General features: G+C 47.1%; 1 protein-coding gene across 15 annotated transcripts in view; it reads right to left on the minus strand.

The window, feature by feature from the left end:
* LOC121572490 (microtubule-actin cross-linking factor 1-like) overlaps positions 1–22,295 on the minus strand; it is a 257,852-nt gene that overhangs the window by 74,675 nt on the left and 160,882 nt on the right. For 13 of the 15 annotated variants that reach the window (XM_045221763.1, XM_045221764.1, XM_045221765.1 and 10 more), the window contains 18 exons: positions 22,223–22,295; positions 22,012–22,110; positions 21,771–21,881; positions 21,534–21,625; positions 21,224–21,359; positions 8,798–8,947; positions 8,272–8,505; positions 7,755–7,934; positions 7,143–7,484; positions 6,680–6,871; positions 6,181–6,354; positions 5,820–5,943; positions 5,333–5,532; positions 4,809–5,126; positions 3,798–3,964; positions 1,459–1,615; positions 1,111–1,222; positions 720–782 (listed from right to left, as the gene is read on the minus strand). The exon at positions 22,223–22,295 is cut by the window's right edge and continues 35 nt beyond it. In XM_045221763.1, the coding sequence (XP_045077698.1) occupies positions 720–782; positions 1,111–1,222; positions 1,459–1,615; positions 3,798–3,964; positions 4,809–5,126; positions 5,333–5,532; positions 5,820–5,943; positions 6,181–6,354; positions 6,680–6,871; positions 7,143–7,484; positions 7,755–7,934; positions 8,272–8,505; positions 8,798–8,947; positions 21,224–21,359; positions 21,534–21,625; positions 21,771–21,881; positions 22,012–22,110; positions 22,223–22,295 (2,924 nt within the window). The remainder of the gene's footprint in view (positions 1–719; positions 783–1,110; positions 1,223–1,458; positions 1,616–3,797; positions 3,965–4,808; positions 5,127–5,332; positions 5,533–5,819; positions 5,944–6,180; positions 6,355–6,679; positions 6,872–7,142; positions 7,485–7,754; positions 7,935–8,271; positions 8,506–8,797; positions 8,948–21,223; positions 21,360–21,533; positions 21,626–21,770; positions 21,882–22,011; positions 22,111–22,222) is intronic. The other 2 variants (XM_045221760.1, XM_045221756.1) reach the window with 1 other exon arrangement.

Genomic DNA, 22,295 nt, shown 5'->3' on the forward strand with positions numbered 1-22,295 from the left:
TCTTATTCTAGTGACATGATGATCGATGCTTGGCTGCCGTTTGACAAATTAAAATAATCGCTCTTTTGTCCATAATAATCTCATCATGTAGACTATACCCGTACTGTATCTGCAAGCTGTTGGCTAGAGTGCAGGTGCCAATACCAGAGTGGGCACATTTGCTATATAACGCAATTTCTTTGGTGACAAAACCATCAGTAGAGTTGAAAATGCGATGGAAACCCATTTAACTTGTAATTTTTATTCGGTACATGGGAATTTAACCACAAAAGTTATTTTTATGTGCACTACGTCATCACGCACAGACTTTTATCTGCAACAAGTCAATTTGATGGAAACATCACTGGTGGGAAAATGTGCATATTGTATTTATGCTGATTTTAGAATATTCACATGAAAATCTGTCACCAATTGGATGGAAACCTAGCTACTGAAGGCCTTTGGTTGATGTTATTATCCAGAGCAACAGAATATTAGTGACAACAAACGTTTGTAATGGTGTTAGACACTGCAGTAGCACATATAAGAAGCTCACAGACAGAAGACAGACACACAGACAGAAAATGTATATATAGTAAGCATTGTTCGGAGCGAGCGAGCGAGAAAGCAGATTGTACATCAAGCAGTGATGTCCACAGTAGTAAGCGCTGGAGAGCATCTCATATGAGAAAGAAGGCCATAGACAATTGGTTTGGATAAGGGAGTGAGGGGGAGCTCACCTTTGCATGTGTGAATGCCATTGACACTGCTGGGGCTGCCTGCACCATTGATCTGGGGAACACCTGGGAGAGAGACACACTACACTCAGACAACTACATACATTGCAACAGACACTAGCACACATTCATGTACAGTACAATACAAACAGTGATAAGCATATAACACGCTCAGTCTCTTGATTTTCACACGCTGTACACATACACAGTTTTGCATGGACATGTTTTACACTTCGAGCATAGCATTTATTCACAGTACACACACACATTGATAGCACACAGATAGCATAGACTTCAACACACACAATATACAACTGACAAACATAGCTTGGATGAAGTTGGACATGCAGGTAGCAGGGGACACACACAGGCAGTTGTTTCCCATTCCCCTTACCTGTCTTAGTCTGGGGGGCTGTGATGTTGATGATGAGGGTCTCCAGTTCTGATCCAGTCTTGTTCAGCTCCTGAACCCGAGTCCCCTGGGCCTCCCAGTCACTCAGTAAGTCCTTAATAAAGAAATGTCTGAAAGTTATTAATGGCTTTATATAATTCCTCAATTAATAATCACATGGACATATCATTCTGAATCACTATCATGCTTTGGAACGTATTTATCAATACACTACGAAATCTATCAATACCTTAGAACGAGTGAAATGTGTTTCAGTGATTGATTGAGGATTCTGTTTGTTGCATGTGTGTGATTAAAACCATGTAGTTCTTAAAAAAGGAACACACACACCTTGAGCTGCTGCACTCTCCTCTGCAGGGCCTCTGTGTTGAGGTTGGGCTCTTTGGGAGGCAGCTGCTCCTGTGCTGTGTGGAGCCACCTGAGGAGGGAACCAGAGAGAGACCGGAACTGGCCCAACCGCTGCTCACAACTCTGGATGGCGTTGTTCCTGGAGAGGGAAGGAGAAAGAGATAGATAGAGGAGGGGAAGATGAGGGGATGGTGGAGAAAGAGGGATGAAGAGAGGAGAAGATTGAAAAGAGAGAAAGAGAGATGTAGGGATAGACATTGAGAAAGTGGGTGAGAAAGAGGGATGGAGAGGAGAAGAGACAGAAAGTGGGTGAGAAAGAGGGATGAAGAGAGGAGAAGAGACAGAAAGTGGGTGAGAAAGAGGGATGAAGAGAGGAGAAGAGACAGAAAGTGGGTGAGAAAGAGGGATGAAGAGAGGAGAAGAGACAGAAAGTGGGTGAGAAAGAGGGATGAAGAGAGGAGAAGAGACAGAAAGTGGGTGAGAAAGAGGGATGAAGAGAGGAGAAGAGACAGAAAGTGGGTGAGAAAGAGGGATGGAGAGGAGAAGAGACAGAAAGTGGGTGAGAAAGAGGGATGAAGAGAGGAGAAGAGACAGAAAGTGGGTGAGAAAGAGGGATGAAGAGAGGAGGAGAGACAGAAAGTGGGTGAGAAAGAGGGATGGAGAGGAGAAGAGACAGAAAGTGGGTGAGAAAGAGGGATGAAGAGAGGAGAAGAGACAGAAAGTGGGTGAGAAAGAGGGATGAAGAGAGGAGAAGAGACAGAAAGTGGGTGAGAAAGAGGGATGAAGAGAGGAGAAGAGACAGAAAGTGGGTGAGAAAGAGGGATGAAGAGAGGAGGAGAGACAGAAAGTGGGGAAAGAGTAAAAAAGAGGAAGATAACATTTTAATTCAATCCCACTATCCTTTCCATATAAAACACACAACCATTACATTAAAATCACACGCTTCATGTCACAAAAAGAGAGAGAGGGATGCAGTCAAGGATAAACCATTATCTCGACCGTATTCGCCCAAGGCTATAGTCTCCTTAGACTTGACCCCTGCTTTGTACTTGTTCTGCCCCAATCACAGCTGCTTTCAAACATTGCACTGACTGCAGCGCACACAGACAAAACAATCATGTTATAACAGTCTGGGTCATCGAAAGTGTGTTATTTATGTTCTGGTCACAGTCTGTGTAAGTGAGAGCCTCTTTTGTATGACACACTGACATACACTGAACTGTGCCCATCAAGGCTTATTTTAGTAACCGCAAACCACATTTGCTCCTATGCCATCAGCTAACACTGTCCACCCACACACCATTGTTGGCAACGCATAGCGTTCAAAGGGGTCAGGGCTACTGTTAAGACACATCCTGCACAGGCCTAATCCCTCACTACATGTATTAGCCGCTATGGGAGCTTTTGCGGTCTTATGCTAGACGAACAGACAGTCCAATGGTATTTATAAGAGGTCTGATATAGAAATAGAAACCCTAGAAGGGACATTGCCAGTCATTCTATTTCTATGAGGCCCAACTCATAGAAATAGGCTAACCAGGGCGATATGGCAACTGGTGCTGCCATACAGGAAGGACAAAGGATCCAGCCTATCAACTAACTGGGAGTGTTTTAAAGTTATCCACCCCCCCGGTGTGCCTTTTTTTGGGGGGACTTTTTTTGTCATTTAGCACTCTTGTCCAGAGCAACTTACAGGAGCAATTAGGGTTAAGTGCATTGCTCAAGGGCACAGACAGATTTTTCCCCTAGTCGACAATGGGATTCGAACCAGCAATCTTGGTTACTGGCCCAAAGCTCTTAACCGCTTAGCTACCTGCCGCCCCAGTGGATTAATTTGTGGATACATTTGTATGGCATTAGCGTGAAGAGGGCGGCAGGTAGCTTAGTGGGTAAGAGCGTTGTGCCAGTAACCGAAAGGTCGCTGGTTCTAATCCCCGAGCCGACTATGTAAAAAATATTTCGATGTGCCCTTAAGCAAGGCACTTAACCCTAATTGCTCCTGTAAGTCGCTCTGGATAAGAGTGTCTGCTAAATGACTAAAATGAAAATGAAGAGAAATGTCATGAGTGTCATATTTCAGACTGTAATGGTGGCAGTAATGTGACAGTGTATGGTCTTATTGTGCTGTATCCATCTCCCCCTAGTGGGAATGATGCTGCACTACAAGCCTATGTGCACCTAGAGATCTTTCATCGATTCTGACGTATTGGTCTTGGCTTTGTATATTCTAGGCTTACCTACAGTGAACTACAAAGCTTATGCACAGGGCCTTGGATTTGTATTGGATTTGGATCAGTGTGTTCTGAGGCAGTGCTGCTTACATTTCAGTGATGTTGGATTCCAGTCGGGCGAACTCATCGGAAACCTCTCTGACGTTGTCCAGTAAGGTCTGTGTGCTGGTCAGGGACTTGGCTTGGCTGAGGTCTGTCCCCAACTGGCAGAATGACTTCAGTTGACCTGCTTCCTGCTCCTGCTCCGCTCTCACCTCCTGTAGTAGTAAGGCAGATACAGATATGTTATCTGAAGGTAGCAAACCCTCCCCGACATCTCTTAGAGCATAGTCCCTCTGCCTTCTTTCACTTCTCTGTTCAAACAGATATCTATGGTTCTGTAATATTATTAACCATCACCATCCTCTCACCTCTATGGCCTGTAACACTGATATCTAAGGTTCTGCAACTCTATCCTCATATCACCTCTCTGCTTACATTAATATCTATGGTTCTGGAACACTTTAAGGGACCATAATGGAAATAATTCATAGACTTAATTTATTTTTTTACCCCCTTTTTCGTGATATCCAATTGCGATCCAATTACGATCTTGTTTCATCGCTGCAACTCCCCAACTGGCTCGGGAGAGGCGAAGGTTGAGTAATGCGTCCTCCGAAACATGACCCGCCAAGCCGCGCTGTATCTTAACATAAGCTTGCTTAACCCGGAAGCCAGCTGCACCAATGTGTCGGAGGAAACACCGTTCAACTGACTACCAAAGTCAGCTTGCAGGCGCCCGGCCCGCCACAAAGAGTCGCTAGAGGGCGATGAGCCAAGTAAAGCCCCCCGGGCAAACCCTCCCCTAACCCGGACGATGCTGGGCCAATTGTGCGCCGCCCTATGGGACTCCCGGTCACGGCCGGCTGTGACACAGCAGCCTGGGATCGAACCCCAGGCTGTAGTGACGCCGCAACACTGCGATGCAGTGCCTTAAACCACTGCGCCACTCGGGAGGCTGACTTAAAAAATTAAATATTGATGTACTGTGTGTATATGTATTTTTTTTTAAACTGTAAAATAAAATCAATCAATCAATATCTACCATCCCACCCCTCTTACCTCTATGGTCTGTCTGTAGTCCTCCACACTGCGGTCAGGCTGTCCCGCAGGGCTAAGAGCTCTCAGACTGGTCTGAGTAAAACTCTGCAGGTCCGTATTCAGTCTCTCATAGCTCTCCAGCTTGGGCAAGAGCCCCCGGAGCTCAGCCTCCTTCTCGGCCTGCTTGGCCTGTGCCGCAGCGTAGCGCTGGGTCAGGCTCTCTAGTGACCCCTGGAGCCCGGAGGCCGTGGAGGCGTCAGAGCTCTGGAGCAGTTTGGAGACAGAGTCGCAGGTGGCCTCCACACTGCCCTGTCTGGATAACAGCTCCTGGCGTAGTTTCTGGAACAGAGGGGAAGTGGGTTAAAAGAAGTTCATGTAACACAACTGCAAAGTGGACAGTGGAGATGTGTATTAGATGTGAAGGCCAATTTTTTTAGATAATAGTCTATGTAAATTAGATTTTAAAAACTCTCATAAACTGTATTATAGCAGCTGCAGGCTATTCCATGTTCCATAGTAGACTCCCTGTATTTCTACTATGATACCTGATTCTGTGTGAGGGCGTCCTGGACAGCCTTGGCGGTGGGTTGGATGGGTCCGGGGGTCAGCAGCAGGCCGTCCAGCCAGGCTAGCAGGCCCTTCAGCCCCTCCTGGACACTGACCGACTGGGCTACGGACGTCTGGAGCTGCTCAGCCCGCTCCGACACAGACTTCGACAGAGAGCTGAACCTCTTCTCCAGACCATCTGACAACGGAGAGAGGAAGGAGGAGAGAATGTCAGTGTGGTTACTTTTCTCCATGACGATATAGAATCATTTGTTTAGGTGGATGGATATAAAGACATCAACAGAGATGGGGGTATTAGGGATAGTAAGAAAATTGTCATTACTGTAGATACACTGCATGATCTATGAGGATATGAAGGAAGGGAGGAATAAGATATGAATTGATAATGGGGAAGTGTATGAGACATATAACAATATAGAAGGTTATGAACGGCAGAACAATGGACATGGCTGTGAGCTGGTGTACCTGCAGTGCTGATGATCTCGGCAGCTCTGAGAGTGGGGGACTCCTGTGTGTTGGCCAGCTCTCTGCTTGACCTCCTCACCTTCTCCAACTGGACTGACCGCTCCGCCAGCTCATCCTGCAACAGCTGAACAGAACAAAGAGAGAGCAGGGGAAGAAAAAGAATAGAAAAAGAAGGGGGGAAAAGGAGGAGAAATGTTGAGGTGCAGGGAATCGAAAACAGAGAGAAGTGTTCTAACCTCTCTTCACAAAGATTGAGATGCTGATAATGTCGCCTCTTTCAGTCACATGTATATACATTATAAAATAATTCAGTACATTTGCATACCCCAGCTACATGCGGTATTTCTATGCTCTCACTCACCTGTACGGCCCGCAGTGTGTTCTGTAGTGTCAGTGTGTCTGTCTCTCCGCTGGGACCGACTATACTCTGGTTCTGTTCCTGGGTGCTGAGCCAGGTGTGGAGCGACACAGCCTCGTCCTGGTACTGCTGGCAGCGCTCCAACAGAGCCGACAGACGCCCGCCCAGATCTGACGACTGGAGAGGGAAGACAGGGGAAAGTAAGCATAGATCAATAAAGATGAACAGGACACCATCTCTACTATGAAAGTACTGTTCAATATCTCTACATACAGCCCACTTATGGTTATCACTGTAATATTATTGATTGTTAGATATTATAGCTATATAAAAAGAATGTAAAATTATGAATAAGGCTTATATTTCATAGGGACCTTAACTGACTATAGTGCATCTTTCAACGCAATCCCTGCCATTTTGGATATAACCCCCTAGTATGCATTGGTACACCAAGTACAGTAGTAATGAAGAATACAATCCCCCTATTTTATATGAGACCCACCTTGGTGTGCAGGGTGGTGTAGCGGTGGTTGGCGTCCTGTAGCTTGTCAGTGACCAGCTGCTTGGTCTCCTCCAGGGCTGGGTCAGACCCTCCTACCTTCTCCAGAGCCCCTTGGACAGAGTCCAGCACCTTCTGACCGGAGATGGACACAAAGCGCAGGTCTGCCTTGTGGCAGATCACATCCTCGGCCAGCTGGAAGACAACAGGTTCCAGGTCAGTTTGATACGGTTAAGAATGTGTTCGGTTCCAAAGTTTGAAACAGTAAACTTTGCATCTTCAGTGTCTTGACTGTGTGTATACAGCTGACAATAGGAGTGAATATTGCCAATATAAACCCTGAACTATTGTTATAGTAAGCCTTTATTCTTACATCTTGCTAATGTAAACAATCTCTCCATGGCTATGCAATGTAGCTTTTTCACTAACCCACACTAGTATAGGAAAATCAAAAAACAACATGTACCTTCTTGTGCTCTTCCAGTCTTCCCTTCAGGCCCTGTGCGTCCGTCTCTCCTTCCCCCAAGGAACACAGCTCCCCCTCACTATGTTCCAGCCAGGTCCCCAGGCCTCTGTGCTCCTGGAGGAACTTGGCCAGCTCGTCCTTTAGGGCCTCCGAGCGCCTCAGCCTCTCCTGGCAAGCCTGCAGCTTCTCCTGGTGTTGGGTCTGGAGCTGGTCTAGCTGGTCCCGCAGACGGCGTTTCTCCTCGGCTGGTACGGCCGAGTCGGGCTGGACCAGGAGGGAGCGAGCATTCTGGGACACCTGCATCAGCTGGGCCTGCTGGGCTTGGAGCTGCTGGAGCTCTGCCTGTAGAGGGGTCAAAGATCAAAGATCATAATGGGTCAGAGTGAGCAATAGTGAGGGTTCATCTCAATAGTCTGGAAAGGAGATGAGAGGAAGCCACCTTAGACTATTGGGATGTACGCTGACCATCATTCAATAACCTGTGCCAAGCACCTAAAAAGGCTGTTTTAGAACCCTTTTCTGCAGTATTACGTTTCATAGTGCATTTAATTGTATACCACAACATGAACAAACTTTACTTTTTGTAAATAAACAGCAAGGAGAATGTCTGACCTGGAGCATGTCGCTGTGTGATTGTAGACCTCCCTCTGGCGATGTGGAGGAGGATGAGGAGAGGTGGTCAGTAACAGTCATGCCAGCCCCTCTCTTCCCAGGCTGGTTCAGGGAGGAGAGCTCCTCTAGCAGCGAGTCCATCTGGACCCGAGTCTCCAGCAGCTCCTCTAGTGCCTTCGCCTATAGGGGAAGGAAATAGAGGGGACACATTAGAACTTGACCAAACAGCACAGATCGGGGTGAGTGTATATTTCTACCAATGAAAGTGCATTCAGGGAAAGAAAGGCCCTTCACCATAATTGACACAGAAAAGGTAAGAGCTTTTCCTCTGGGTTAATTGCCAAACTGTAGCTATTTCCATATTAACTTTTCAATACTCAAAACAATATCCATAAAGATACAATACTTGGACCTTGGTTCCTAAAAGTTGACAATAATAAAACGGGGATCTAAAGTCCTGTTTCCCTTTACCCTCTATGTGCACTGTTAGACAGCAGCGCTGATACTTTAGGCTTACCCTCTGTGTGTTCTGTTGGACGGTGGTGCAGATGGCCGTGTCCAGCTGGGCCAGCGAGGAGTGGGCCGTGTCGGTCAGGGCACTGTACTCCTCCTTCATACGGGAGAGTGCCCCCTGGAGGTTGGCCCTGTCCTCTGGACTCAGGCTGTCACCGTGCTCCGCCAGGAACTCCTCCACCGAGCGGACGGTCTCCGCCACGCCCTCGCCTCTGGTCTGCAGGTCCTTCTGTACTTCCTGGGGGGAGGGAGAGAGAGGGATGGAGAGGGTCAGATATAGAGATGTTACAGGTAGTGTAGCATATTTCTCTGGAGCAGGGAATAAAAAATTGCATGTGAAGAGAAAGGAGAATATATGCACACTGTTAAGACGCACTGACAGTTTTAATGTAGTCTAGTTCCTATAACTGTGGATCCTCAGAGACCTTCCATGGTCAAAACCTGGCTACCTTAGAAGTCTGGGAGCAACTAAACAACATGTGAGTTCTCCTTTCTTGAGACATGGATGTGAAAATCGGACAGTTTCTCACCTTTAGCTCTCTCTGTTTCTGCTGCAGCACATTCACGTCACCTGACTCTGCTCCCGCTCTTTGATTGGCCAGCACACTGGCAGCTCCAGCCAACCACATCGTAAGGCCTTCCAATTTTTGTGAGCACTCTGCTTTCTGCTGCTGCACCACCTGAGAGCCACAGATGAAGGTAGAAAGAGAGATGGATGGAGGGAAAAGGAGAAATGTAAGCAAAAAGAGAGAGTGAGAAAAGGAGTATTGCCTGTTTTGCTAATAAACAGTGGTCAGTCCATAACGTTAAATCCAACACCTATTGTAGTTTTCCACTCAGTTGAGCAGAAGCACACGAAAACACTTCTCTTCAACACCCATTCACACTTCCGTTAAGTGCACGCTTGCTTCTTTCTAAACCCTTTAATATCATTTGTGCACACTTTGCCAGACGTTGAGCAGGATGTGTCCAGAATTCACACAGCCAGACAGACAGACAGACAGACCGATAGATACAGATATAGAAACAGCATCATCATCAACAGGTCAGTCAAGCCAAAACAACAATACACAAAGACAATCAAACAAATGGTGTCCTCATTTGGCATTATTTCCTTTCTCCCCATATCGTACGATAGGGGAGAGGAGGGGAAAAAGGAAAGCGTTCAAACCACAGCAAGGCTTCTCTGATTTAAAACTCTCTAGCCTTTTCCGTGGAGGCACTAGAAGTATTTCCTTCTGTGGCAATCTGGAAGAGCAAGGCAGACATGTTAATTCACACAGGTGTTATACAGGGACACATGCAGAGGAGCAAACACACGTTGGGCATCGAAGCCTGTGGTGCGTGTAGTTATACCAGTCACTATACTGTGTGTTAGCTTCCACAGCAGCAGCAGCGGTTCTTTGCCAATCTGATGTAGGTGATAAACCTCATTTAGGCATATGGGTGGTTTGTAAATTTGTTAAATAATTATTATTTTTCAAGTTGGTATATTTGCTTTGATGGACATGATTAATAATAGGTATAAGGGTTTGCCAGTTACAAAACATATGTGACAGAAAGTGAGAATTTAAACAATGATAGCATGACCACAAATGTTATATGGTAAAGTATGTTATTACTGATGATTGAATGTATTGAAAATGTATCTGTGAGTATGTTAAACATGCATTCCACCACTCCAATGGGACTGTGGAACATAGCCAGCGGTTTTGCAAACCTCTCTCTCCCTCGCACTCCGTCTCTCGCTTTCTCGCTCCTTCTCCTCCTCTTCTTTTTCCTTGTGTCTGCGCTGCCTCTCCTCCTCCCTCTCTCTCTGGGCGGCGAGGGCGTCGGTCTTGGCGTGGGCTTGGCCAGCGGCTCGGTGGAAGCTCCTCTGGAGCTGTTGTAGCTGCCCCAGGAGTTGCCTGCTCTGTTCGGGAGCCAGGTCCTGAGCCCGCTCTGAGATGAACACCTGGATGTCAAAGGCAAGCGCGTTGACGTCATTGGAGCGTGCCGAAAGAGATGACTGCAACTCCTGAGGAAGAGAGATAGAAAGGAGAGAATGATCTGAGGAATAGCTGGAAATGAGGCAAAGTGTAGGCTGAATCCGAACTAGGTCGATAATTGGACAATTGAAAGTGCACAAGAAGAGGGTACAAGTAAAATTTGAAGTGTGGGGTGAGTGTGGTAACCTTGCATAGACGGAGCTGTTGTGTGCACTGAGAAGGAGTCTCGCTCTGGGTTTGCCCATCCATTCCTGTAATTTGTGCCTCAGTCTCCTTCAGCCAGAACAGAAGATCCTCTACTCGCCCTCCAAGTGACTTCTGTTCTCCAGTCACTGCCTCCTGAGAGAGAGAAACAAACAGCACTGATTAGCAAAGGGTGCAATAGTGGATTAAACACCAAAAACACACAGATCTCATATTTCAATCCACTATACCATTACCTTATGTGCCTCTCTGTGTGCGCACAGCCCCTGCAGGATGTTTTCAGAAACCCCTCTGGCAGTTTCGTAACCTCGAGCTAAGCTTCGCCCATCCTTCTCCAAGGCCAATAGTAGCTGAGGTGGTACTTCCTGTGGGCGGGGCTCAAGCAGCTGCCCAGCAGCATCCACTTCCTTTTTGACCTGGGATTCTAAATCCCGAAGTTCTAGATCCAAGGTCTGAGATAATAGAAAGGTTGGTCAATTTTGAAACATAAGATTTCTATTGTGGTAACATCATAGATCATACATTTTCAGGTACTAAATATCTTACCTCTGTCTGTTTGATGATGTCATCAAGGGCAATGAGGCTGCGACCAATCGACTGTTGCTGCTGTTGCTTGAGGCGAACCTCGATGTGTCTCACCATAGAGAGCAGAGCCACAATTTGCTGGTCATGTTCCAGGAATTCCTGGCGGAGCAACGAGGACTGATGGAAAGGGAATGTCAGATAAGCATCAGTCTGGATGGCAATTTTCCAATAAAAATAGACATTTGACAGCTTATTATTGGGTTACACAATTCAGATAATGTATGATCAAGTAGAGACAATTTGCTTTTCACCTACTAAATGCATCAATTGCTTACCTTTCCCGTCTTAGCTGGGCTCTTCTCTTTCCTTATCTCCAATTCTTGTATTTCTCCCTCCTCCCAGCTCTCTGTTGTATTAGATTCGGGTACCTCTGTTGTATCAGATTCAACAATCTCATTTGCATCAGACTGTGGGGTCTCATCAGACCAGGACTGTCCTGATTCTGTGGAATCCTCAAGGTACTGTTCTTCTTTACACTCAGTTTCAGTGGGACTGTCAAGTTTCTGCTCCTGCTGTTGTTGTTCTTGCTGCTGTTTCTTTTTCTTCCCTTTGCCAGTAGTTTTAGCTGGCTGGGTATCAGGTGCCACAGAGGCCTCCTCAGGTATACTAATTATTAGTTGTTCAATGTCCTTGCCAAGTGGATCAGTTTGTTTGCTCAGAGACCTGTCGTCCTCAGTATCTTTCACCAGATGTGCATCAGTTTCCTCTGTGGGCTTAGCAGTCTGGGTACATGGAGCCACAGAGGCCTTGACCAGATGGGCGCCTGACATGGATACAAGGGCTTCAGGAGAGGCATCCACAATGTCAATAATACAATGGGTGTCTGGGTGGACATCCTTCTCAGGTGTACCAATCCTAAATTGTTCAATGTCCTTGCCATGTGGATCAGTTTCTCTCCCCAAAGAAATGTCCTCAGTTTTCTCCTCAAGATGTGCATTGATTTGGTATGGTGCAGTGGTGTGGGTTGATCTTTGTTGATTGGTGTCAACTCCACTAGGACTCTTGGTAGAGGCAGCCATTTTGTTCATCTCATCACCACTTGCCACTGTTGTTACATCACTGTCTGGTTGATTGTCTTGCTGCTTCTCAATCTTCTGCTCATCCCCAGAGACTGAGCTCTCTAGATCAGCCGGTGTGGATTTCACTTCAGAATCTGCTCTATTGTGGATGGACGGTTTCTCCTCTGTCGCAGGTTCAACTTTTTCTAACACTTTATGCATCTTAGACTTTTTGTTCTTCTTATTTTTATTTCCCGGCATCATCTCTTTAAGCTGGTCTGTTTGAGATCTAGCCTTGTTCTTTCCTTCTTCAATCTGGTCTAACAGAGCCTTCTCCCCTTTCTCTCCTTTTTTAGCCTGGTCTGGTAGAGCCTTCTCCCCTTTCTCTCCTTTTTTAGCCTGGCCTGGTAGAGCCTTCTCCCCTTTCTCTCCTTTTTTAGCCTGGTCGGGTAGAGCTTTCTCCTCTTTCACTCCTTTTTTAGCCTGGTCTGTTAGAGCCTTCTCCCCTTTCTCTCCTTTTTTAGCCTGGTCTGGTAGAGCCTTCTCCCCTTTCTCTCCTTTTTTAGCCTGGTCTGGTAGAACTTTCTCCCCTTTCTCTCCTTCTTTAGCCTGGTCTGGTAGAGCCTTCTCCCCTTTCTCTCCTTTTTTAGCCTGGTCTGGTAGAGCCTTCTCCTCTTTCTCTCCTTTTTTAGCCTGGTCTGGTAGAGCCTTCTCCTCTTTCTCTCCTTTTTTAGCCTGGTCTGGTAGAGCCTTCTCCCCTTTCTCTCCTTTTTTAGCCTGGTCTGGTAGAACTTTCTCCCCTTTCTCTCCTTCTTTAGCCTGGTCTGGTAGAGCCTTCTCCTCTTTCTCTCCTTTTTTAGCCTGGTCTGGTAGAGCCTTCTCCCCTTTCTCTCCTTTTTTAGCCTGGTCTGGTGAGAGCCTTTTCCCCTTTCTCTCCTTTTTTAGCCTGGTCTGGTAGAACTTTCTCCCCCTTTCTCTCCTTCTTTAGCCTGGTCTGGTAGAGCCTTCTCCCCTTTCTCTCCTTTTTTAGCCTGGTCTGGTAGAGCCTTCTCCTCTTTCTCTCCTTTTTTAGCCTGGTCTGGTAGAGCCTTCTCCCCTTTCTCTCCTTTTTTAGCCTGGTCTGGTAGAACTTTCTCCCCTTTCTCTCCTTCTTTAGCCTGGTCTGGTAGAGCCTTCTCCCCTTTCTCTCCTTTTTTAGCCTGGTCTGGTAGAGCCTTCTCCCCTTTCTCTCCTTTTTTAGCCTGGTCTGGTAGAGCCTTCTCCTCTTTCGCTCCTTCTTTAGCCTGATATGGCTGAGCTTTTTCCACTTCCTCTGCTGCTACAGGTATCATAGAATGGTCAGGCAGAACTTTCTCTCTTTCTCCTTCTTCCTTCTTGTCAATTCCTTTACCCTCCCTCTCTTCTGGTAAAACCTCTGGTCTCCCCACAGTCTTAACTTCCTCTACAGATGTCACCAAACTCTCCTTCTTCCCCACTCCCTGACGCAGTGCCTCTAGCTTATCTGCAGCTTGCTTCTCACTAACACCTCGCCCAAACACCTTCCTCAGGATACTCTCTTTTGCCTTCCGTAAAAGGGCCTCTTTGTCATTTGATGCTGGGGTGGTTTTCAGCGTGAATTCCACCTCTTTCCTATCCTTATGCTCCTGTTGTCCAGTCTGTTGAGAAACTGTCTCCACCCCATCTGTTTCACTCTTTTCCACAATCTGCGCCCCCTCCCTCTTTTGCTCATCCTTAGAAACTCTATTATGAATGGATACTCTATCATGGATGGATGATCTCTCCTCTGTCACAGGATCAACCTTCTCTGATGCTATAAGTATCTTAGACGTTTTGTTCTTCTCTACCCAGCATTGGTCCTCGAAGACCTTGTACTCTGTACCATCTCTCTCTACCTCAAGAGCATCTTCTATCGCTCCTGGTGGAACTGTAGAACCTTCCCTTACTTTGCCAATATCTTCTGGATCTCCAAACCTCTCAACAGTCTGTGCCTTTGCACCTTTGATGGCAGATTGAACATCTTGCACAAGTGACTCCTCTTTCTCCTGTGGGGTAACATAACCTCTGGTGGACTCAACACCCTTATCCTTACCATCTGATTGTGCATTCTGGTCTTTGTTTTCCATTTTCAGAATATCAGCTTTTTCTGAGGGTCTTTGCTCAATGTCAACCTCCTTCCCTTTTCCTTTCGTCTTATTCTTCCTCTTCTTTTTGCTCTTACCTACGACCTCCTTAGAAGGGGGTGATGCATGCCCAAGATCATCACTCTCTGTGACCTCAATCTTTGTGTCCCTCTCTACCACATTTGTCTTCCCTTCATCTCTCTCAACTAGGGTAGACATATCTATGCTGCCCTCTTGATCCCACCTTCTCTGCCAATGGCCCATGTCGAGTCCATCCGTGGTTCTTTGCCCATAGCAGACTGCCCCTGCTGCATGACTGAACTACTTTCACAAACTGATCTAGACTCCTTTTTATTATCATTTTCTGGTGGTCGAACAGTAACATCTTGCGGAGTCTCCATCTCCTGAAGGGCCTGATGAAGCCTTTTCTCTGCATTGATTGCAAACTGAGCCAACAAATTGATTGACTGGTCTGACTCAATTTCAAATGACTTCCCGGCTATTGAGACCTGTTCATCTTCCATCTCTTCTTCAATGTGAACAGAGCCACGGTGTTGCAGATCTTCTGACTGCTTGTATGTTCCAGCTTCTAGAGTCTTTGCAATGTCCTCTGTGATCATCAAAGGGTTATACTCCTTTTCTGACTCTTCTGGATGTGGGGATGGAGAAATCACTTCAGAGCTTTCAATAATGATTTTGGTTTGGCTGTCTGGACTGGATATTGATAATGTGACTGCAGGACTATAGGTCCCATTTGAAGAGGCAACGGGTGTTGAACTATCCTCATCATCACATTCTACTTCCATGGAGCTCAAGTTGTCCTGGAGTTCTGCAGCCATTTCTCTGGATATAAGCCCATCTTTGACAGCTTTTTTCAGGCTAGAGACTCTCTGCCCTGTGGAAGGGTCAAGCAAGCCCCCTTTCAGAACCTGGTTGGAGGCAATGAGCCTGGCCATATGTTCTCCCACCAGTCCTTTCTTTGAGGCTTTAGGCAGAGGGAGCCTAGCTCCATCGGAAATATCAATAATCCCTCCAGAGTCTGCCTGGCTCTGCAACATTCTGAGTGCTGGGACCGGATCAACTTGTTGAGATGCAATAGCTTTAGCTAAGTTTAGGATTTCACCTGTTTGCTTATCCTGGATTCCCTTGAAAGGATTCACTTCCAAGAAGCGCTTTCCACTCTTAATGTCAATCTTGCCTTGGTTTACAAGGTCAGAGTAAGGCACAATTTGGGCACTTTGTGGATCCAACACACCTTGTGTTATACCTGGAGAAACCATTGCTTTCTTGGCAGTGCTCTCATCGAGCAGACCATCGGAGACAGCCTCTGTCAATGTAAGTCTACACTTTAAATCAGGGTCCAAAATGGCACCTGTGGATGCCTGGAGGAGGGCAGCATCTGGGTTTGAAGAGAGGGCTACCTCCCCCTGACATGCTCTCTCTAACTCCCTCAGTTCTGGGGCTAAGGCACGGTCTACCAGACCTCGCTGCAAAGCATCAGCAACTGACAGTCTAACTCCAGAGTTGTGGTGCACGATGCCACCCTCCGCAACTTGCTGGGACAAGGCTTGATAGACTTCCTCCTGCCCAAGTAATCCTCTTTCAAGGGCCTGCTTTAGGGGAACAGGTGACTTAGTTTTGGGATCTACAACCCCATCCATTTGCAGCTGCAACATTGCTTTGGTGAGCGCTGCATCTGGGTCTGAGCATTTTCCACGGTATGATTTCTCCAACGCAACTAGCTTCTCTCTTTGGTCCTCCTCTATCAGCCCAAGGTTGGCTGCCAGGGTAACAGACACTTTCTTGTCCCTTAGCAGGTCAACCACTCCCCCTGAGACCACCTGGGCCTCCAGAAGCCGAGCAGCCGTGTTGGAGTCTATCAGGCCTGCCTGAGCAGCATCCTTCAGGGTACAAATCTTCCCCTTCTCTACATCCACTACCCCTGCCAGGGTCTTCTCTGATTTCAGCACACTCCACATCAGGTCTTCGTCAAGCAGACCCTCCTGCATCACATCCTCCGTGCTCAGGGATTCGCATGCACTGACATCCAGGAAACCTCCGAAAAGCCCTGCCTTGGCCATCAGCTTGACTGCAGTGTGTCCAGGGAGGACCCCCTGAGCCACGGCTTCATCTGGGAGAAGCCGCTGCCTTCCTTCCGTCAGTAGACCCCCTTGCAGAAGCTCTGAGGCCAACCTTTCCAGCTCAACTTCCTCCTCACTCTTCACCGCTGCTGCCTCTAAACTCATAACCTGGGGTTGGGTCTTCACTGTGACCCTCTGAGCAGCCTTCATAGTATGCTTAACTCCAACACTCACAGGCACGCTCTCCTTTTCATTCGTCTCTGATGGTGGGATAGCAGGTTCTTTGAAGGATTGGGTTGGCATCAGAGTCTCTGCCTCGGTCTTTAATGGTGCTGAGTACATTTCTGAGGCTTCTACAAGTCTACTGTCAATGTCTTCCATGAGTGAGTCCTTATCCTTTGTCTTTTTGTGACCTCTATCTCTTGCTCCCTCTGATTCAAACTCTACCAGCCCCTCTTCATACGAGTCTGTAATGAATTGCTTTTCCGGTAGTCCAGCTGTGGGTTGGACACTTTCAAAAACAACAATTTCATCCTTTTCACCTTTTACTTCTCTATGTACACCTCCATCTACCTCCTCACTTATTCTCATGGTTGACTCAAGGCCTACCTGTCCCATCTCATTAATTCCAGTTTGCTTAGCCTGCAATATCATGTCAGATGTACCATCCCATCCTTGACTATCAGCTTCTTCTAACATCTTTCTGGAGGAAATATCTATTTCAGACAAGCTGAATATAGCACTTCTTTCCTGGACCTCTCCAATTTCCCTCGTCTGCTGATTATCCACCAAACGTATAATTGGCACTACTTCCATAAACTCCTGTCTTTCTGAAGTCAAACTCAACCCTGCCTCAACCACTACAGGTATAGGATCCACATTGATCAGACCAGTAGCAGCCTTGACAAGTTCCACCAGCTCAGGCTCGAGCAACACTAAGCGCTGGCCAGAATGGGAATCCATATAACTGTGGGTCATTAAATGGAAAAGCAGGCGGTGATGTGCCTGCTCCTCAGGGGCCATCTCCTCCAGGAATGAGGGGTCACATGTGAGCCCTGGGGAAGAGGCAGGGGGTGAGGAGGGAGGGGATGACCCAGTGGAGCCCCAGCTTAGGCGATTTAGTTTTGGGGAGCCTGACTGGTTCATGTTGTGTAGCACATCTGGGATCTGAATCTCCTTCAAAATCTCAGCCACTTTGGGTTCAAGGACCTCCTTAGCCTGATGTAGGGACACAACCTTGGGGATTTCAGGAAGGTACAGGGCACCTATCGTGTGGCGTTGTCTCAGGATGTTCCGAGCCAGCTCTCCCGAGATTACCCCTTGTTGTAGAGCCTCTGCAATTGGCAGCAGCTCCCCTGACTCAGGCCAGAGCAATCCCATAAAAGCCCAGAGGGACTCGAGCACCAGCAGAGCAAGACGAGGTGAGAGCAGGTCCCTCTGGATGGCTTCCTCCACCCCTAGGCGCTCCCCACTTACAGGGTCTAGTATCCCACCACTCTGCAGCTGGCGGGTCAGCATGGCACAGGCCAGGTCCAGGTCCATCAGATTGTGACGCACAGCCTCATCCACAGTCAGCCGGCGTCCCGAACGGGGGTCAGTGATCCCACCAGCAAATAGCTGGGCCTCCAGCAATCTCACTGTAACTTGCCTGTCAATCAGACTCTCTTGGACAGCGCGGAAGATCCCAACCTTCCTGCCGGAAGGGAGGCAGACAGTGCCTCCTGGCTGCTGTTTGACTGGCAGCAAATGCAAGCCGGTTTCATCGCTGAGGACGCAGCGCTGCTGCAGTTCAGACAGATTCAGCTTTTCAGCTGTGTTGGGGTCAACGAGCTCCCGCCGATTGACTCGTGATCTGAGCTTGGTGTAGACCCTTGGAGTCAGCAGGCCCATTTCTCCAGCACTATCCAAGGTCAGTCTTCTTCCTCCTAACTCCCTCAGGCCTCCTGTGTTCATCTGCAGCTCCAGGATACGCAGCCCCAACTCCTCTCTGATAAGGCCCTCCTCCATGGCTGCAGCCACTGGGAGGAGCTGGCCCTCCAGTTGTTCTGTCTGGTCGACAAGATGCAAGGCACTTTCCAGCTCTGATAGGGATTGGCTGATGTGACTATCAATCAGGCCACAGTTGAGGCCCTCTTCCAGTGATAGGCTCACAGGGGAGACAGGCTGAAACAACCCGCCCATGGTGAGCTGGGCCTCCAATAAGACATGGCAGGTGTCCTGATCAATGAGGCCACGCTGTGCAGCTTGGAAGACTGGGACGGTTTCCATGGTGCCCAGGTCAATAACTCCGCCAATGGCAGCTTGGCTCTGTGAAGAGAAACAAAGAAAGTGAATATTTGAACTTCCTTCTACTTACACACTTTGCTTAACAGTCTGATGAGTACTTTGCTGAGGAACCCATAGGCCGTAAGTATCCAGCAAGAAAAAATAACCCTTCACCCAAGAGTCATAATAATTATTTCAACATAATTATGGTGATAAAAGCATATTTCAATAGATACAATATGATTTGATATAGTATTAATCTTTTTTTTTTATTATTATTTTTACTTGTATCCCCGCATGTACCCACATTATTTCTCTTTCGTCATGGCACAAGAACACTTACCTCTGTTTTACAATGCACTAAGCATGCTACATAGCGAACAGAAATGCAGAAAACCCATATACCACGAAACCTCCATAAGGGAGGTAAAGAAAACCGCAAAGGAAGGAGAGAAGAACAGAACATAGAGAAGAAGATACAGCTAGAAAAGGCAGGTCAGATCGGAAGCAACAGTAAGAGAAAGCGAGCACTACTTACCGTACGGGGCTGGCCCGTGATGCACACACACTAACAGGCCGAGGGCTCGGCAGATTGAGGAGCGACAGATGAGAAGCTTGGTGTTAGGATTCTGCATGCCATCTACCTGAGGCGCTGCCTGGATGGCCCTGACTGACACTCCATTTTAATAGACTCACTATACTATAGACTCCATAGGCTTTGGACCATTCACTAGCTATGGCTGAGAGGCATAATTTACCTTGGACTACGGTTCACTGGCTCATTACAAATGGATTTTCTCAAATCTGATTTACTGATTCTTTGCTCACTGGCTAAGTAACAGAATACATAGAATAGCTCAATTTAAATATAGATAATAGGATTCTGCATCATACTGACTTGGCCTAACTTCAGTCCCTTTTATGCTTTGCTCAGAGCTGGATGTCCTTGATTCTCTTCTGGCAGCTGTTAGTGATTTTGAAGCAAAATGCTGATTATTTCACACATTAATGCATTAGACGGCACAAACATATACACCCACGCTCACAGACACACTGATCTGGACACATCATGCTCAAACGGTGAAGTGGGGGTTTGCGTAGCTGGCCTCTGGTGCTCACACTACACCAACACTGGCAGTTCGACATTCTTCTCTGACAAGTGCTTTGATGCAACGTGTGTACATTTTTCTTGAGTGTATAGAACTCCCCATAAAACCACACACCATTCATAGAAAAAACCCTTGTGGGTGGGAATTTACCTACGCACACACCAACACACTCATTATTCACTCTCATACAGTATATCACTGATACACTCTGTACGTCACGGTACATGCTCACACGCATACAATCACATTTGGACTGATGTATATGGGGGGACTTGACAGTGTGGTTGGATTTCGACTATGTGAACGAATATGTGCATGTGTTTATGAAGAGTATATGTACCGTATTTTCCACACTATAAGGCGCACCGGAGTATAATCCGCAGCAGCTAAATTGAATGATATTGAATGATGTGTACATATATAAGCCGCACTGGACTATAAGCCGCAGGTGTTTTAATGTTTAATTACCATATGTAAGTGTTCGTGCACAGAGGGGATTGTCGGGAAAGAGACAAACTGTCTCGCTCTCGTAATGTCTGTCTGTCTTGCTCTCGTTCTGTCTCTCGTTCTGTCTCTCGTACCACTCTCGGTTCCACTTTTACTTTTGCGCGCTACCTGTCTCACTCTTTTCCGGCCTCCAGCTTTTCCTGCTGGAGCCCGCCGCTTAAAGGTGGGGGGCGCGGACCGGTCATAGAGCCCATAGAGTTAAAGTTGGTGGACTGTAACCTGTAAAATCCATAGATTTAGGAGGTCTTCTAGTGGCCGTTAGCTGTAAAAATCCATAGATTAGCTGCACCGTTATATAAGCCGCAGGGTCGAAAAATGGGAAAAAAGGGGCGGCTTATAGTCCGAAAATTACGGTATGTGCTTTTGTAGGTTTATGGACGAAACATAAGGTAGTCTACGGAACATGTGTGGGGACAGTAAATTACCATTGTAATTTAGGGTCACACCTATTGTCTACAAATGAGTGCTCAGAAGTGATATGGAGCATATGGAAGGGTGACTGAATGTGCTCTAACATGGGTGACTATCTTGTGACTTTGATGGCGGACTTTGATGGCGCACCTCCTATCAAAAAGCTACTATAGCTAAATGGTAGCATGACTTCTTCGGCTCTACAACTACTATACCAATCGGGGGCCATAGATTAGCCATTAAGCAGATGTGTTTGATGATGATGGCAATAATGATAGGTGACATGATTGCAAGCGGGTTGTTGAGTGCAAGTGAGGGAGAGCTCACTCCATGCAATAACACAAAATGGCTGTTAAACCAAACCAAGTCTATGAGTCAACAACATTCAGTATGGGGGATGATGGTGGTGATGATGGGTGTCAAAAAATGCACACATAGTGACGGGCAACACACAACATGCAACACACTCTCGCTTGCACACAAACACGCTCAGCTCGAGGGCATATTCCATTTCAGAACCTCAAATTCACAATAGGCAGACAGACATTGTCAGTGAGCAACACACATGAATAGCAATATCGTAAGCTCGCATTGGCAACTCGCAAGTGAGTTTATGGTTTTAGCCGCAACCTCCCTTCTCCTCTCTCTTCCCTTGCTTTCCCGGTCACCCTCCCTCCATCCGCTCTACCTTTCTCTGCTCCTCTTTGGCCTGCTCTTGTTCCAGCTGTTGCAGTTGGGCAGAGGAACGGTCACACAGCTGGCTGTAGGTGGCCGTCAGCTCATCCAGCTGGGAGGTCACCTGGGCACGTTCCTCTGGGGACAACCTAGAGGACAAACGTTTCTGTCAGTTTGAACTTGTGTGTGTGTGTGTGTGTGTGTGGTGGGGCTTGCCACATGCATGTGGTGTGTGGATAAAGGTGAGATGTTAATGAGTGAGTATACCGTTTTTGTGTGTTTATACAGTGGTATGCATGTGTGTATGACAAATCTGAACTTACTTGTTGGCCTGTTTAGACATCAGGAAGACTTGGGTGTTCCTGATAGCCTTAGCCACCTCCTCCTTCTTAGCCGCTAACTGCTCACTGACGGCCTATAAACACAACTCAAATGATTAAAACAAAGTGATAAACACTGGTATATTTCTTTTATAGGCTAAGAGAGTGTGGTAGAAGAAAGACAGTGGATGCATAAAATGTAATTCCATAATATACTAAATGCATGTAATATTTCTGTACCTGCTGCGCTGTGATGGATGACTCGGCGGAGGGGCCCTGGAGGCCTTTGACCCAGCCCAGCAGCTCTGACACCTGGCTTACTCTCTGCTGCCTCTCCTCCTCCACCTCTTTCTGGGGGAGATGCAGGGATCATGTCACCGTGATAGAAATGTATTGGCGGTATAGATAATAAATCCCACCAACACAGAGGAAAGTTGAAGAAACCAGAACAGAGAGAATGAAAAAAAAGAGCGAGACATACCTCTTCTTCCTCTAGTCTTCTCAGTGCATCGCTGATGTACTTGACGTGTTGCGTCGTCAAGGTAACCAGAGCTGTGTAGCGTGTGCGCATATCCATGAACTGGAATGGCAAATCAATATTTTGGCTTTTGGCTTCACACAATGATATTGACACATATTTCTATAAAAACATTAGCCACATTACATTGTGACGATCGTCTCCCTCTCCTTACCTCCTGTGTGATGGCGTCTGATGAAGAGTGCATCCTCCTCCTCTTCACAGTAGATTTCTGGGTCGACTCCACA

This window comes from Coregonus clupeaformis, chromosome 8, assembly GCF_020615455.1.
Source record: "Coregonus clupeaformis isolate EN_2021a chromosome 8, ASM2061545v1, whole genome shotgun sequence".
NCBI classification, from domain to species: domain Eukaryota; kingdom Metazoa; phylum Chordata; class Actinopteri; order Salmoniformes; family Salmonidae; genus Coregonus; species Coregonus clupeaformis.